The 13,084-nt window shown below is 35.3% G+C and overlaps 2 protein-coding genes across 3 annotated transcripts; one reads left to right on the top strand and one right to left on the bottom strand.

The window, feature by feature from the left end:
- Positions 1 to 3,178: 3,178 nt before the first annotated feature.
- Positions 3,179 to 4,264, bottom strand: LOC18589694 (AP2/ERF and B3 domain-containing transcription factor At1g50680-like). The gene has a single exon (XM_007014773.3). The coding sequence runs from the start codon at positions 4,262 to 4,264 to the stop codon at positions 3,179 to 3,181; it is 1,086 nt and encodes a 361-aa protein (XP_007014835.3).
- Positions 4,265 to 8,336: 4,072 nt separating this feature from the next.
- On the top strand, positions 8,337 to 11,750 carry LOC18589693 (Major facilitator superfamily protein). Of its 2 annotated transcripts, none has more exons than XM_007014772.3 (6): positions 8,337 to 8,416; positions 8,628 to 8,678; positions 9,187 to 9,328; positions 9,434 to 9,651; positions 9,755 to 10,314; positions 10,598 to 11,750. In XM_007014772.3, exons 1-6 carry the CDS (start codon positions 8,384 to 8,386, stop codon positions 11,454 to 11,456), a joined length of 1,863 nt encoding a protein of 620 aa, XP_007014834.3. In that variant the 5' UTR covers positions 8,337 to 8,383; the 3' UTR covers positions 11,457 to 11,750. The 2 variants fall into 2 exon arrangements, with proteins under 2 accessions (XP_007014834.3, XP_017982055.2); XM_018126566.2 differs by having other exon boundaries at positions 8,339 to 8,428.
- Positions 11,751 to 13,084: the final 1,334 nt, after the last annotated feature.

Genomic DNA, 13,084 nt, shown 5'->3' with positions numbered 1-13,084 from the left:
AAAAAATGTGGGGAAAAACAGGCATCATCCAGTGGGATTTTAACAGTATCAAAGCTTTAAAAACAGTTATTTCCTTGTTCCTTCATCTTCTAGGGATTAGCTCTTGTGGAAAGATTTGATGTAGATGCTTCTACGGAGACCTAAAAATTCTAGACACGATTTGTTAACATTATTGTATCATTTCTTATAATATGAAATTTTAATCCATTTACAATACCCATTTAAACAAGTTAATTGAGTTAATTGTATTTAAATGGGTTTGTTGTGTCATAATAATGTAAAATTTAATTCAACTTGTTTAATAGATGCACACTCATTTCCATTTCAATAGTACATATCATAGTGGTTGGAGGGAGAAAATTCCACCAATATGCAGTTATCTTGGTGATGTTCTTACCATGGGAATTCTTTTCATTCCCATTTTATTAATGGAAGCTGTCTTATGATTTTCAAAAAAAAAATAATTTTACTTTGCTTTTATAAAAAAAATAATAATGAATTTTGTAGGAAAAGGTTAACTTAATTATCATCGTGCATGGTGCACTACTGTTGGCTAAATTAAATGCATGCATTAAATTTTTGGCTTAATAATAAATGCATGCATCTCTTAATCAAAATATTGAAGTTAAATTTCTTTTAAATTAAAAAATAATTTTTTTTACTAAAATCTATTATAAATAATACATTTTTTCGTCTTTATTTTTTGGCATATATATGATCTTTTGGACTATATAAAAAGATATTTGTTTTGTTTTGTAAATCTTATCTTCCCCTGGGAAGATTTAAACTTGAGATCTTTTAAAAATGTTTTATGCGAGATAAATAATAAGTTGCCTTTGATGAAATCAATTTCTAAGAATTATAAAAGAAACATTTAATTGTCAAAGCACGCATTAGGACATATATATGCTGCAATTTGAATAAATAATCTAAACCTATGATGCTTGTATTTTTGGAATGATAGAAAAGGGCTAAATTGAGGATGACATAATATCAGTTGTGCTTATCATAAAATGTCGGTCGTCCATCATACACATGAGAACAATTGCTAAATTGAACTATTAACAGCAATAGTATTACTATATATCATTTCAGAAACTGGACAAGTAGCTTAATTACACATGCGCGGCGCATAAGCCAAGGAGAATTGAGGGAGAAAGGAGTGACAAAGTGGAAGACAGTTTATGCTGTAAACAGTGAAGAAAGAGAGTTGAGTGGGAGACAGCTTATCTGCTGATACTTAACTTGAAATGGACATTTTCTTTGGTTTTGATTTGATAAGTCACTGTTGCACAGTTTAATATGGACCCGTCCTTATCACTCGAAACAAATTGTTTTGTGGTGAAATCAACTCCCTCTTATTACCCTTCATTTCATCTCCCTCCTCTGCTGTCTACACATGTATATTTACAACAGTTTTTTAACACAAGTAAACAAGTCCCACTGCAAGGAATAAGACCGGCAGGATCTAGTAGCATCGATTACACAATCAACGTGTTGAAAGGCGTCACTGGCACTTAGTTCAGGTGAGAAGGGTGAGTTAGGGTATAAAGATTCTGATTTCAGGTCGTAGTACTTCTTTTGCTACGAATAAAGAAACTGTGCAAAAGTGTGTACTAAACTATTAGCTTCTCTACAGACATGTTTAAAGAAGCAATGAGCATAACTTAGATGTTATATCGTTTACAATTATTGTATTATAATTTTCATAGAGTTTAATATGGACCTTAACGTTTATAAGTGATGATTGAATACATAGTAATGTTATAATATAAAGAATTGTAAGTGAAATAGTCTTCTAAAAATTTTTATGTCTCCAATGATTACACCATAAGAAAAAGGTAATACCTGTTAATGTTAAAGTTCAAAACACTAACTATTAATCAAACATGAATTATTGTCAAATTTGAAATATAAAACTTTCACTTGTGAAATTGGATAAATTAATGAGTACATCAACTAAAAACCAGGCAGCTTGTGAAATGAGTATATCAATTAATCTTCTTAGTATGGGGAGAAATTATTAGATTCTTCAAATAAGTTATAGGTGACTGGCACAAAATATATATGACGTATATATATGCATGTAAATCATTCATTTAACTATATAAGTTTAATATATATAAAAAAATCCTTTTGATGTTCCTTGGAAATTAACAAGTCATGCCATCCAAATCACTAAACTGCTTGAGAAAGTTCATACTTAGAATATCTCTCATATACCTCGTTCTCCCAACGAGGCTGCCGACCAACTCGCAAATGGCGTTCAAAGACGCCAGGATCTGTTGTGGATCAGTTCTGATCCAATGCATCTTGTAAGTGGTGGTGCTCCTATAAACGCTAATGTCGGTTCTGGTTGATTGATGGTGATGGCTATTTTTGCTATCTCTTATGCAGGGTTGTTTCTTGATTAGGTTTTTATCTGTTCTGTCATGGCTGATTTCATGCTTGATCCTTTCTTGACTCGATAACCAGTCCTTGTTGCTGCTTTGGGTCTTTTCTCTGCTAGTAATTACTGTGGTCTCTTTGATGCGAATAGTGTGTTTATTGGTTGTTGTTGAATATGGTTAGCTCTCGTGTAGAGTGTACAGCTCTTGTATACAATTTTTGTACAGGGAATCCTTTCCTTGTTGCTGCTTTTGACTGCAGAGGCCATCACGCCACCACCACCACTTAAGTGGTGTCGTGGTCTTCTTCCCGCAGCTACCGTTTTTGTTTGTCTGCGGCCTCTTTTGATCATGTAAGCTGCGGCTTTTTCGTAATCCTGTCTTGATTAAAAAAAATTATATAAATTTAATATTATATGATCACAACCGTTCATTAGATCAGTGGTTAGATTTGTATGAACGTGTAGATAATTACTCTCTATATAGTTGTATTTGGATCCCACAAAAGGCAAAAATTTACAAGGACAAATAGGTCCAGTTGTTGTATTTGCACGAGAAATCACCAGAAGCCGTTTCTCATACTAATTAATAGATATATAAGTTTGATTTTGCAGGATTATTAGGTCTCCTATTTGCAAAGATAATAGTTTAGCTTTTCCATACAACTAAATAACTGCTGAGGAAATTGCAACTTAATTGAGCTAATGCGACCTGAGAAAGACGGTAAACAAAAGAACGGAATCAAATACAAGAAGCCCTAAATATATAAATGAGAATCAACACTGTCTCTGTCAATTAATCTGAACTCCAAAAAGAGTAACCCTTTTCTCCTCCACATCATGGGATGACTTTAGCCCACTGAGACCTTTGTCTTCATTAAACAGACTGTTACAATTGTCAATTCTGCAGTAGAAGCTCTTCCCCAAATTCAGTTCCAATTCCACTTGCAAATCCTGTGGTGATGATTCCAATCCGTTTAAGACCTTGTCCTCGTTGATGCAACGTTGTTCACCATTATAATTTACATCAATTAGGAAGAAATTTAGAGCATCTTTTTCCACGAGTGCAGGGCACTCACATGTGTGAAATGTGATTATGTCTCTTTCCTTCAATTTTTTCTCCTTGACAAATCGATTCCAACCCCTTGTAAAAACAAAGCTCTGGCTACTTCTCCAGTAGCAATACCGAAATTTCCAAGTCCTCATTAGCCTGTCATAGAAAACAAGCTCCATTTCTTCTACTCCAACACCAGCCACATTTTCTTCATCATTTTCACAGATGTAAGGAAAGTACTTAACAGCATATTTTTTGGGGATCACAAGTCTATTAAGCTTACCGACATCACTTGGAGTTAATTCCTTTTGGAAAAGTTGTACACAAGAAAAATGTATATCACCATGCACCAAATTTTTGTTCACACTTTTGCTGCCCAATATCCCATTCCTTTCAGATAGAATGTTGACAAATTCTGCAAACTTGGCTTGATAGGAACCGGCTCTGATCATGTTCAAGACATCTTCTGTACTATAAAGGCTTTGAAAATTAGGCTCCTGGATGTTGTGCTCAGCCCATGGGAAATTTCTATGGGAATCAACGCTTCGAAGCTTGATCGCTGCGCTATCATAAGACATAGCTGCTTCTTTCTCGGACTTGAACGTGCCAAGCCAAATCCTCTGGTGGTTGGCATAAATTTGCGCACCCCAATGTCCATTTTGCTGTGGCACAACCCCTTTAAACCTTGCTAATGAGGCATTGGTTTCGTGCCTGGAACGTTTGCTAGCACGTAACGGGTAGTTGCTGTTGCCACAATCTGAAGTTGCTGCTGCTGCCACTTTCCATTTAGCATTTGAAACCATGCTTGATTCATCTTCGTCCATTAGAGAATGGTCAAAATGACGAACAAAGTAACAAGACAAATTTGGGAAAAGAAAATAAGGCAAGAGCTAATGGAGGGTGAAAATGAGCAAGGAGGAGTTTAAACAAAATTAAAAAAAAAATAAAAAGGCATGGGAAGATTAATTGATTAAAAATTGAGGAGAGATTAAGGGAGAAAATCTGGGAATCAGAGATATTGATCTTCAGTATGAAAATGGCAGGTTTACATTTGAAAGATGAAGAGTTTAAAGAGCCCAAGCGTAATTAGGTATCCTTTTGACAGCCAAGTTAAAACCCTATTAATTTTCCAGAAACAATGTTTGTCCAATGAAAACAATAGGTTAGAAACAAGATTTTTCTTATTTGAAAAACACAGGATAATTACTAATGAGTGGGTTAGTAAGTTGAAACAAACTGTGAATGGCTGAATTCTAGTTGTCTTAATTTAGGCAGGAAGATTTTGTTCAACTTAATATACCGCTTAGCCTCTCAATTAGTTTCTTTATTAACTGAAAATGCCATTTGTTTAGTGTGTCATGCTAGTTGCAGCAATGCAGAGTAGGTGCTGCAATGCCTCTTTTTGTCTAATTGAACTCAGATGGGTTGGCATTTTAACAAAATACATAAGTAATGGCTAATTGGGTTTTGTTTCTATAAAGTTTGATGGAGGTTTTCTAACCATCAGGGTCTCAGCTTTCAAATTCCAAACTGTGTGAAAATTAATTCAATGCTGTATATGTTGGATTTCTCTCACCTGTTGATTTGTTAATTTTTTCCTAGTGATGGGTTTTCTAAAGGCTTGCTGGGTAATTTTCATTTGTACAAGTTCTCTTTCTATCAAATATTTTTAATTAAAAGAAGAGTGTAATTGTTTGTCAACATATACTGTGACCGTGATTAACGGATTAGAGATTGAAATCTCTGATATACATATTTGAGATTCCATTTACCATTATTTTGGTCATAATCTTTGCCTCTTTGGTTTTGTCTTCCTAAAGGAAATGACATATGTGTCCACAAAGGGTAATTTATTAACTGCACCTTTTAGGGGGCCTTGGAATTAGGGTGCAAGTTGTAACCATGTTCCCAAATTAAGCACATTTTAACCATCCGTTTCAGCTTTTGCGGTGGCCGTTTGCCCCTCTCATCATAATCACCCTAACTAATGACTTATCATATCACCCCATGACCCATATTTTTATTGCTAAGTTTTTGACTCAACTTAATTTATATAACTTTTTCCATTATACGAGAAGAAGCCCAGATATTTGCCTTTTGAAGTTTTCAAATTTATATTTCATTATAAAAGTTCTTTTAATACTAAATAATAAAATCATATCACAAATTTTCTACTACTTAAAAATATATATTATTTGACCAATAATAAAGCACGTATTATAGCAAAATTAACCAATAAAAGTTCTTATAAATATTGATTAATCCTAAAAGTGAAATATTTTGATTATAAGCTAATAAGGAGTAATGTAATATTACCTAAGTTGTAAATAAAAAACCTTAACAATTTCAAATAACAAGATATGTTAATATATATATTTAAAGTTTAGGTTTTTATATTAAGGTGGTCCAAAAGTCATTGCATGTCACTATAAGTCTGTAAGTTGTTAAACTTGAAATTTCTTATGGCATTGGCATTGGCTTCGAGTTCCTGGTAGACAGAACAGTACATAACAATTAGGACTGAGCCACATCTAAAACTATTAACACCTTCATCCCAGTCCAATATATATATATATATATATATAAAGTAAATAAAAATTAGTTTGCGATAGAATAGCAGTAATGTTTAACAAAGACAATACGTGTGTTGATTGGGCTTAGCCATGAGTCCAATAAATATATATATAAAGTAAATAAAAATTAGTTTGGCGATAGAAGAGTAGTAATGTTTAACAAAGACAAGACGTGAGCTTAGCCACGAGAACAAATATCCAAAACAAGTATTAATTACTTGCAATAGACACATATGTATATAAATACATCCCTTAATTATCCTCATAAATTTCCTCTTTTTTTGGTAAAAACCTTTATTATCCTTATCAATATTACACAATTTTAGGTGAAGTTGTAGAACCATCCTAGGTTCAACAAAGACGTAGCATGTGAACAAGTAAACCTAGAGAAGATCGGGGAGCTTCATTAGGGAAATTTGTTATGCATAACAGAATCCTCGTAATTGAACTCTTTTTAATCCTTGATAGCACTTTCCACACGCAAAGCTCTTTGTCTTCTTTTTTTCCTTGTGGATAAAGGACAAGCAGTACATATAAGGCGTTGGTGAAGACATTATTGGTTCGTATCTTCTGGAGGCAAGCCAAATTGTGAGCTTTAGCTCTCTCTGATTCAAGTTGCAATCCATAAATGACAATAGGCTTCGACGGACTATTTTCTCTTGTTATCCTCGACACTGCTTCTTCGCCTTCCCCAGAGTCTTTAACAATTCCGAAAGACATTACCTTGTCCGTGACCAAGTTTCGTAAAAGGTCAGTAACCCTACCTAAGGTATTTTTCCCTCTTAAGAATTATTTTTGTATATGATTGGAAATATCGTACCAAGGTAAGCTTTGATCTTTAGTAGAAAAATTGATGACCTGTGCTTAACATGAAGCTTTAGCTTTGTTGCGTACAAGATTATCAAAGAGCTAGCAGGGGAAGCGATGGCATATTGATGGTTAACTGTTCATCAAGATCGTGACCAAAATTCTTTAATTTGATGTTGTCTACCCCTGGAAAATTATTAATTTGTTACACATTACAAAATTTAGTTTTCGATATCTCGATTACTTTTGGAAAGAGATGATATGCTTTGTGTCATTATTAATCTATACGGAGCAGCGTATTAATTTCGCACCTTTTTCCTTGGAATCGATCCTTTCACGTCGCCCCTTACCTTTTGTATAGAAAACTTATAACCTCAGCTAAGGAAGAAGAGATGGGACTTTTTAAACAAGGAAAAAGGAGGGAGTTTCCCTTTGCTCACCACCCTTTCTGATAAATGGAATTTCGTTTCTTTTGACAAGGTTTGAGGAATATAAGTTTGACAAATTTGATTCACTTGTGGCCTTCTCTAATTAATTCCAAATAATCCTTGTATTTTCTTTTGTATATCTCCCACAATTTTCTTCTTTTACTGCAAATTGACATTTATTTTCAGCACTTCATCTTAAAGTTGTTTAGGATCTTTCCCTAGTTATAAATTTTAGATATTATCTTCAAATGTCGGCATCTAGCATATAACAAATATAGAAATCTTGTTACATGTAGCATTTCAAATATTATCACCTTTCTTTGCTCTTGGCCTGGGATATCCCAATTTTATTTTCCGCTTCCAGCTTCTTCATCTCACCTACTTACGATAAGCTCAAATTGAATTGTATCTATTAAGCTAGAATAGGTGTAAATATATGTGACACCACATAGAATTTCATATGTTATTTAGCTTTAATATGTATTGCTCATGCTTCATACACATGTTTTCTGTTTTTGTTCTTTAATTTGAAGTGTTGATTCAATGTATAAGGAAAAAAGTTTACCACATGTACATTTGACAGCATTTTCTTTCTGCTTGCTGAAAAGAAATGGTTTGAAATGTATTGGATGAACAAATCATCATTGTTATTTAGATTTTCCATGTGAATGTACAGTTCATAACTGTTACATATGCTTAGTGATGAAATTAAGAAGTGATGATAGATCATGCAAGAGCTCATATACAAAACACCAAGAGTGAGATTTAGGAGTGTTTATCAATATTTTGAAAACCATGAACATTGAAAAGAGAGATAGTGATGGAATATCACTTTCAGATGAAAATAAAATCCCACTGACCAAGATTTCATGGAAGAAATGACCTAATATGTGGCATAGATTCTTCTATGCAAACTTCTCATGATCTTCTATATTTTACCAATATTTCTTTCCATCTTACTTAAGAAAAATATTTATCTTGAGCTGAAAACATAAAGTCAATTTGATAGTGACCCCTTCTTCTCTATCTTTGCATGTTCTCCTATATATTGGACTCTTTTCTCACATTCCTCTCATACCACTCTTTCATCTCCTCTCTCCTAATAAGAGAACTTCTTCTTTCTTCTCTATCTCTTATGAGCATCCCTTTTCGTTCAAGTCTCTTACCTGTAAGTTAGAAGGTCTCAAGTTTAATACCATTATCTCTTCCTTCCCCACTTGTTTGAAACTTTCACACATCTCACCTTGCCCTTTTTTCTTATGATTTTCATGGATACTCTGCCCCAATTATATCCGTTAGAATAAAAAAAAAATTGATTGTTTTTGTTGCTCTCTTTTGCATAGTTTGATTCATCTTTAACATATTGTATGATTTTGCAGAATAAACTATCAATGGCCAGTTTTGACTCTAGCAATGAGATCGAGCTAAAGGTTGGCAAACTAAACCCAGTATTAAATTTAGTTAAAGTTACTGCCTTTTCCCTGTTTTTTTTTTTTTTGGAAACAAGTAAGAGTTACTAAGAGAAAATGATTTTAGTCACTGCTTAATTAGCTCATGGCTAAGTTTTTACTTAACAGGAAATAATATTATTACGAAGTTCGTTGGCTTAAAATAATCCATTCATGATTCATGTAACTTGAGTCTTGCTTATTTTCGGTTGCATGTGTATAGTATCCATTAGTTTTCTTTTATTAATATTAATCTTTTTAAGTGTTAATCTGTTTTCGCAGCGTATATTAATTAGGTTACCCCACATCTAAGTATTTAACGTCCCAACTAGTTGGGTGGAACTTCTGTTTCATAGCCAAGCAGTTTTAGCCCACTTTAGACCTCACAATGTCCTAGGCTAAGCTTTACTTATTTGGTTTGATAATATATCATTGAATTAGTGTATTATTTTTTTTTTGGTTGATCTTATTCTACTATTGATAATGGCAGGCTAATGAAGAAGTTATTAGCTCAAGACAAGTGGAAGCTGTGAACGGAAGTGAGAATACAGATGGAAAGAAGCTCAATACCAAAAGTTCTCTCATCAAGAAGCAGCCATCAGGAGGATGGACATATGCAAGTCTCTTGCTAGGTAATTGTCAATTCTTAAGCTGCTAATCACTTGTATTTTATGTGCACTAATGTTCTTTTATATATTCAGAAGTTGAGAAATGATTCTTCTTCATTTTTGGTGCAGTGAATCAAGGCCTAGCAACATTAGCTTTCTTTGGAGTAGGCGTGAACTTGGTGTTGTTCTTAACCAGAGTTCTTGAGCAAGATAATGCTGATGCTGCCAATAATGTCAGCAAGTGGACTGGAACTGTTTACCTGTTCTCTCTCATCGGGGCATTCCTTAGCGATTCGTACTGGGGTCGTTATTTGACATGTGCTGTCTTTCAGCTCGTACTTGTGCTGGTAATATAAGCATTCAGATTAAAGGATCACTCTTGATTGTTATATTTCCTTGTTCTTGATTTATGGTCTTTCCGAGTAAATGCTGTGAAATTGTGGTTAACAGGGTTTGGGGCTATTATCAATTGCTTCTTGGCTTTTCTTGATAAATCCTGCGGGTTGTGGCGATGGAGTAAAAGTCTGCATGCCCTCATCATCAGTTGGTATCGCAATTTTCTACTTATCAATCTATCTTATAGCCTTTGGATACGGAGGGCATCAACCAACCATAGCCACTTTTGGAGCAGACCAGTTTGATGATTCACATCCCAAAGCAGTAGAATCAAAAGCTGCCTTCTTTTGCTACTTCTATTTTGCGCTAAACACCGGATCTCTGTTTTCGAACACTATACTGGTTTATTATGAGGATTCAGGAAAATGGACGCTAGGCTTCTTGGTTTCGTTAGGTTCTGCAATTTTAGCCCTATTGCTGTATATGTTGGGGACACCAAGATACAGGTACTTAAAAGCATATGGCAATCCACTGCCACGCGTTGGCCAAGTATTCATTGCTGCGTACAGGAAGTGGGATGTTGTGCCAGCTGATGCTAATGCCTTGTATGAGGTGGAGGGCACAGAATCTGCAATCAAAGGGAGCAGGAAAATTCTCCACAGTGATGATTTCAGGTAAGTATTAATGTTTCAACAGAGTCTTAATTTACCAACTTTTTGAGATTGACAAAATTTTTATCCTCTTTACTGTAAGCAATATATAGTGGGGTAATGTTGATTATACTAGATTACAAGCGTATGGTATGGTATTATAGTACTTCCTTGTATCAGATCAGTGATGGACAGCGGTCCTTATTCTAGCAAGGGACTACTAATTAATTTCGATTTTAGTTTCCATTAATGCCAGAGAATGATCTGATTCTTTGCTGATGTTGAGTTACTTAAAATTGACCTGCAGGTTCCTGGACAAGGCGGCTACAGTAACACAGAATGATTTGTGGGGACCAAACAATCCATGGAGGCTTTGCACTGTAACTCAAGTTGAAGAAGCCAAATGTGTCCTAAAGTTGTTACCCATTTGGCTCTGTACCATAATTTACTCTGTCATCTTCACGCAAATGGCATCCCTTTTTGTGGAGCAAGGTGATGTAATGACCGCCAAATTTGGAAACTTCCACCTTCCAGCTGCCAGCATGTCTGCTTTCGACATTTGCAGCGTTCTCATTTGCACTGGAATCTATCGTCATATCCTCGTGCCCTTGGCTGGAAAATTAAGTGGTAACCCCAAGGGATTGTCTGAGCTTCAAAGAATGGGCATTGGACTCATCATTGGAATGCTTGCGATGATTGCAGCCGGTGTCACTGAGATCCAAAGACTCAAATTTGTGATCCCTGGTGAGAAGAGAAGTTCTTTAAACATATTTTGGCAAATTCCACAATATGTTTTGGTTGGTTCATCTGAAGTTTTCATGTACATTGGTCAATTGGAGTTCTTCAATGGGCAAGCTCCGGATGGTATTAAAAGCTTTGGAAGCTCTCTTTGCATGGCTTCCATTTCTCTTGGCAACTATGTTAGCAGTTTATTAGTTAACATGGTTATGGGGATTACGGCAAGAGGTGACAGTCCTGGTTGGATCCCAGCTGACCTGAACGCAGGCCATATGGACAGATTCTACTTCCTTATCGCAGGTCTAACTGCTATTGATTTTGTGATCTATGTGTTTTGTGCTAAATGGTACAAGTGCATCAACCTTGACGCCAGCGAGAAGGGAATTCAATTGGAAGAACAACATAATGATGTGTTTGGAAAAGTTTAATTTCAAGCTCCTTAGCTCTTTTTAACGCTCAAGACACATCAACTCATCAACTTTTGGAGTTTGCATCTTTTCATTATAAATCCTTGTTTAATAACTTTTTCCAAAAAAAATCCACATTCCACACGGGAGGCATGACCTTTAGCTGTATGATTGCCTCCTCTGTATGGTAGGACTTTCCTTTTCATTCTGATGTTGAGGTTGGTAGAGTCCATTGGCTAGTTGCCGGACTTAGTTGTGTTTGTTTGTTGAAGTTTAAGGATTTGTTAATGCTGATCATGGCTGTTTCTGTTGTTATTATCAGTATCAGTTCTGTTTTGAATTTACTTCTCTTTGCTTTCTTCCGCTGTCGTTGGATTATGATGGCAATGGTAATGTTCACTCTATACTCTACTCAAAAACCAAAGGGACTAATAGCTTTATCCGAAGGAAATATTGAAAGCTTTATTATCATAATCAAAGTTCATCCATGAATTAAGGTGCATATGCTTTGTGATCTGTTTTGGTCAAATCCCTCTCAGGTTGAAGGCTACTCTCATAAATAGGAAAAACAAATGAGAAATAGGATACTTGGTTTGAAGGTTTGCTTCTAACATCTTCCTAACTGATTTTAGCCAGCAGACAAGAGAAATCTCTCTGGAATTGTATCCAAGTGAATGAATTTACAAGTCATCACCTTGCTGACCCACTTTGATGGGTGATGGCACTTTGTTAGGTGAAAAGAATTGATAGTTACTAATCAAAGTGTGGTTGGACTTTGCCAGTTATAGCCTCTGACATGAATGAGTTTCACGTCCTTGATTTGGAGCAATAAATTAAAAGAAGTCTAGCACGCCACAAAACATATGCTGATGTTTAACATCAAGAAACAGAACAAATGAAATAATGACTACAAACTCGCTAAGTGGGGGGCTGCAAGTGGACACCAAAAACGTGGTCTTAAAGTGAGATGGAAACCTGGCCTGTACGCCACACAGAAAATGATTCATGGGTCTGTTTAGTACCTGTCCCCATGTATGAAAAGTTAGTATAAGAGTTGTGGCACCATTACTTTCAAACCCTGCTCATAATACAGACAATATTGTTTTCGTTTGCTTAAACATGATTGCACCATAAATGAAAACCAAATAATTAAGCACCCGTAACTGTCTTCGTAATTGCCAAATTCGTGGAACTTAGGAGGCCTCAAGTGTTTAGCCCGCTGTATGACAGTAACAAGCTGAAGCATTCTGAGATAGCAAAACACGCGTGGCACTCGAAAAAGGAATCCAATCCTCTGGTCTCTGCTTTGTGCTTTCACATCATGCTAGCAATATATCCAAAGCCAGGGATTAGAGGGTTTTCCCTCTCAAGAAAATAGGCTAGTAGATGCTGAATTAAAGAAATCATCTTTCTTGTCTTGGGATTGAAACCATCCATCTAGTGTTTGTGAGTTGAGAGCGATACTCTGATTAATTAGCAATCATCTTGTGATGCAGCAAATGAGCCTCTGGGCTTCTGTAGATTAACTAATTGATGACATCAGATAGTTCAGACTACTTGGTTAAGCCTGATGAAAAACAATAAACATTCTGAATTAATACTTCTTTTATCGGTTATTTTCCGTTTGAATTTCCATCTCCCAAAGTGAT

This window comes from Theobroma cacao, chromosome 9 (assembly GCF_053813885.1).
Source record: "Theobroma cacao isolate CCN51 chromosome 9, ASM5381388v1, whole genome shotgun sequence".
NCBI lineage: Eukaryota > Viridiplantae > Streptophyta > Magnoliopsida > Malvales > Malvaceae > Theobroma > Theobroma cacao.
This window is presented reverse-complemented; position numbering and strand designations above follow the sequence as displayed.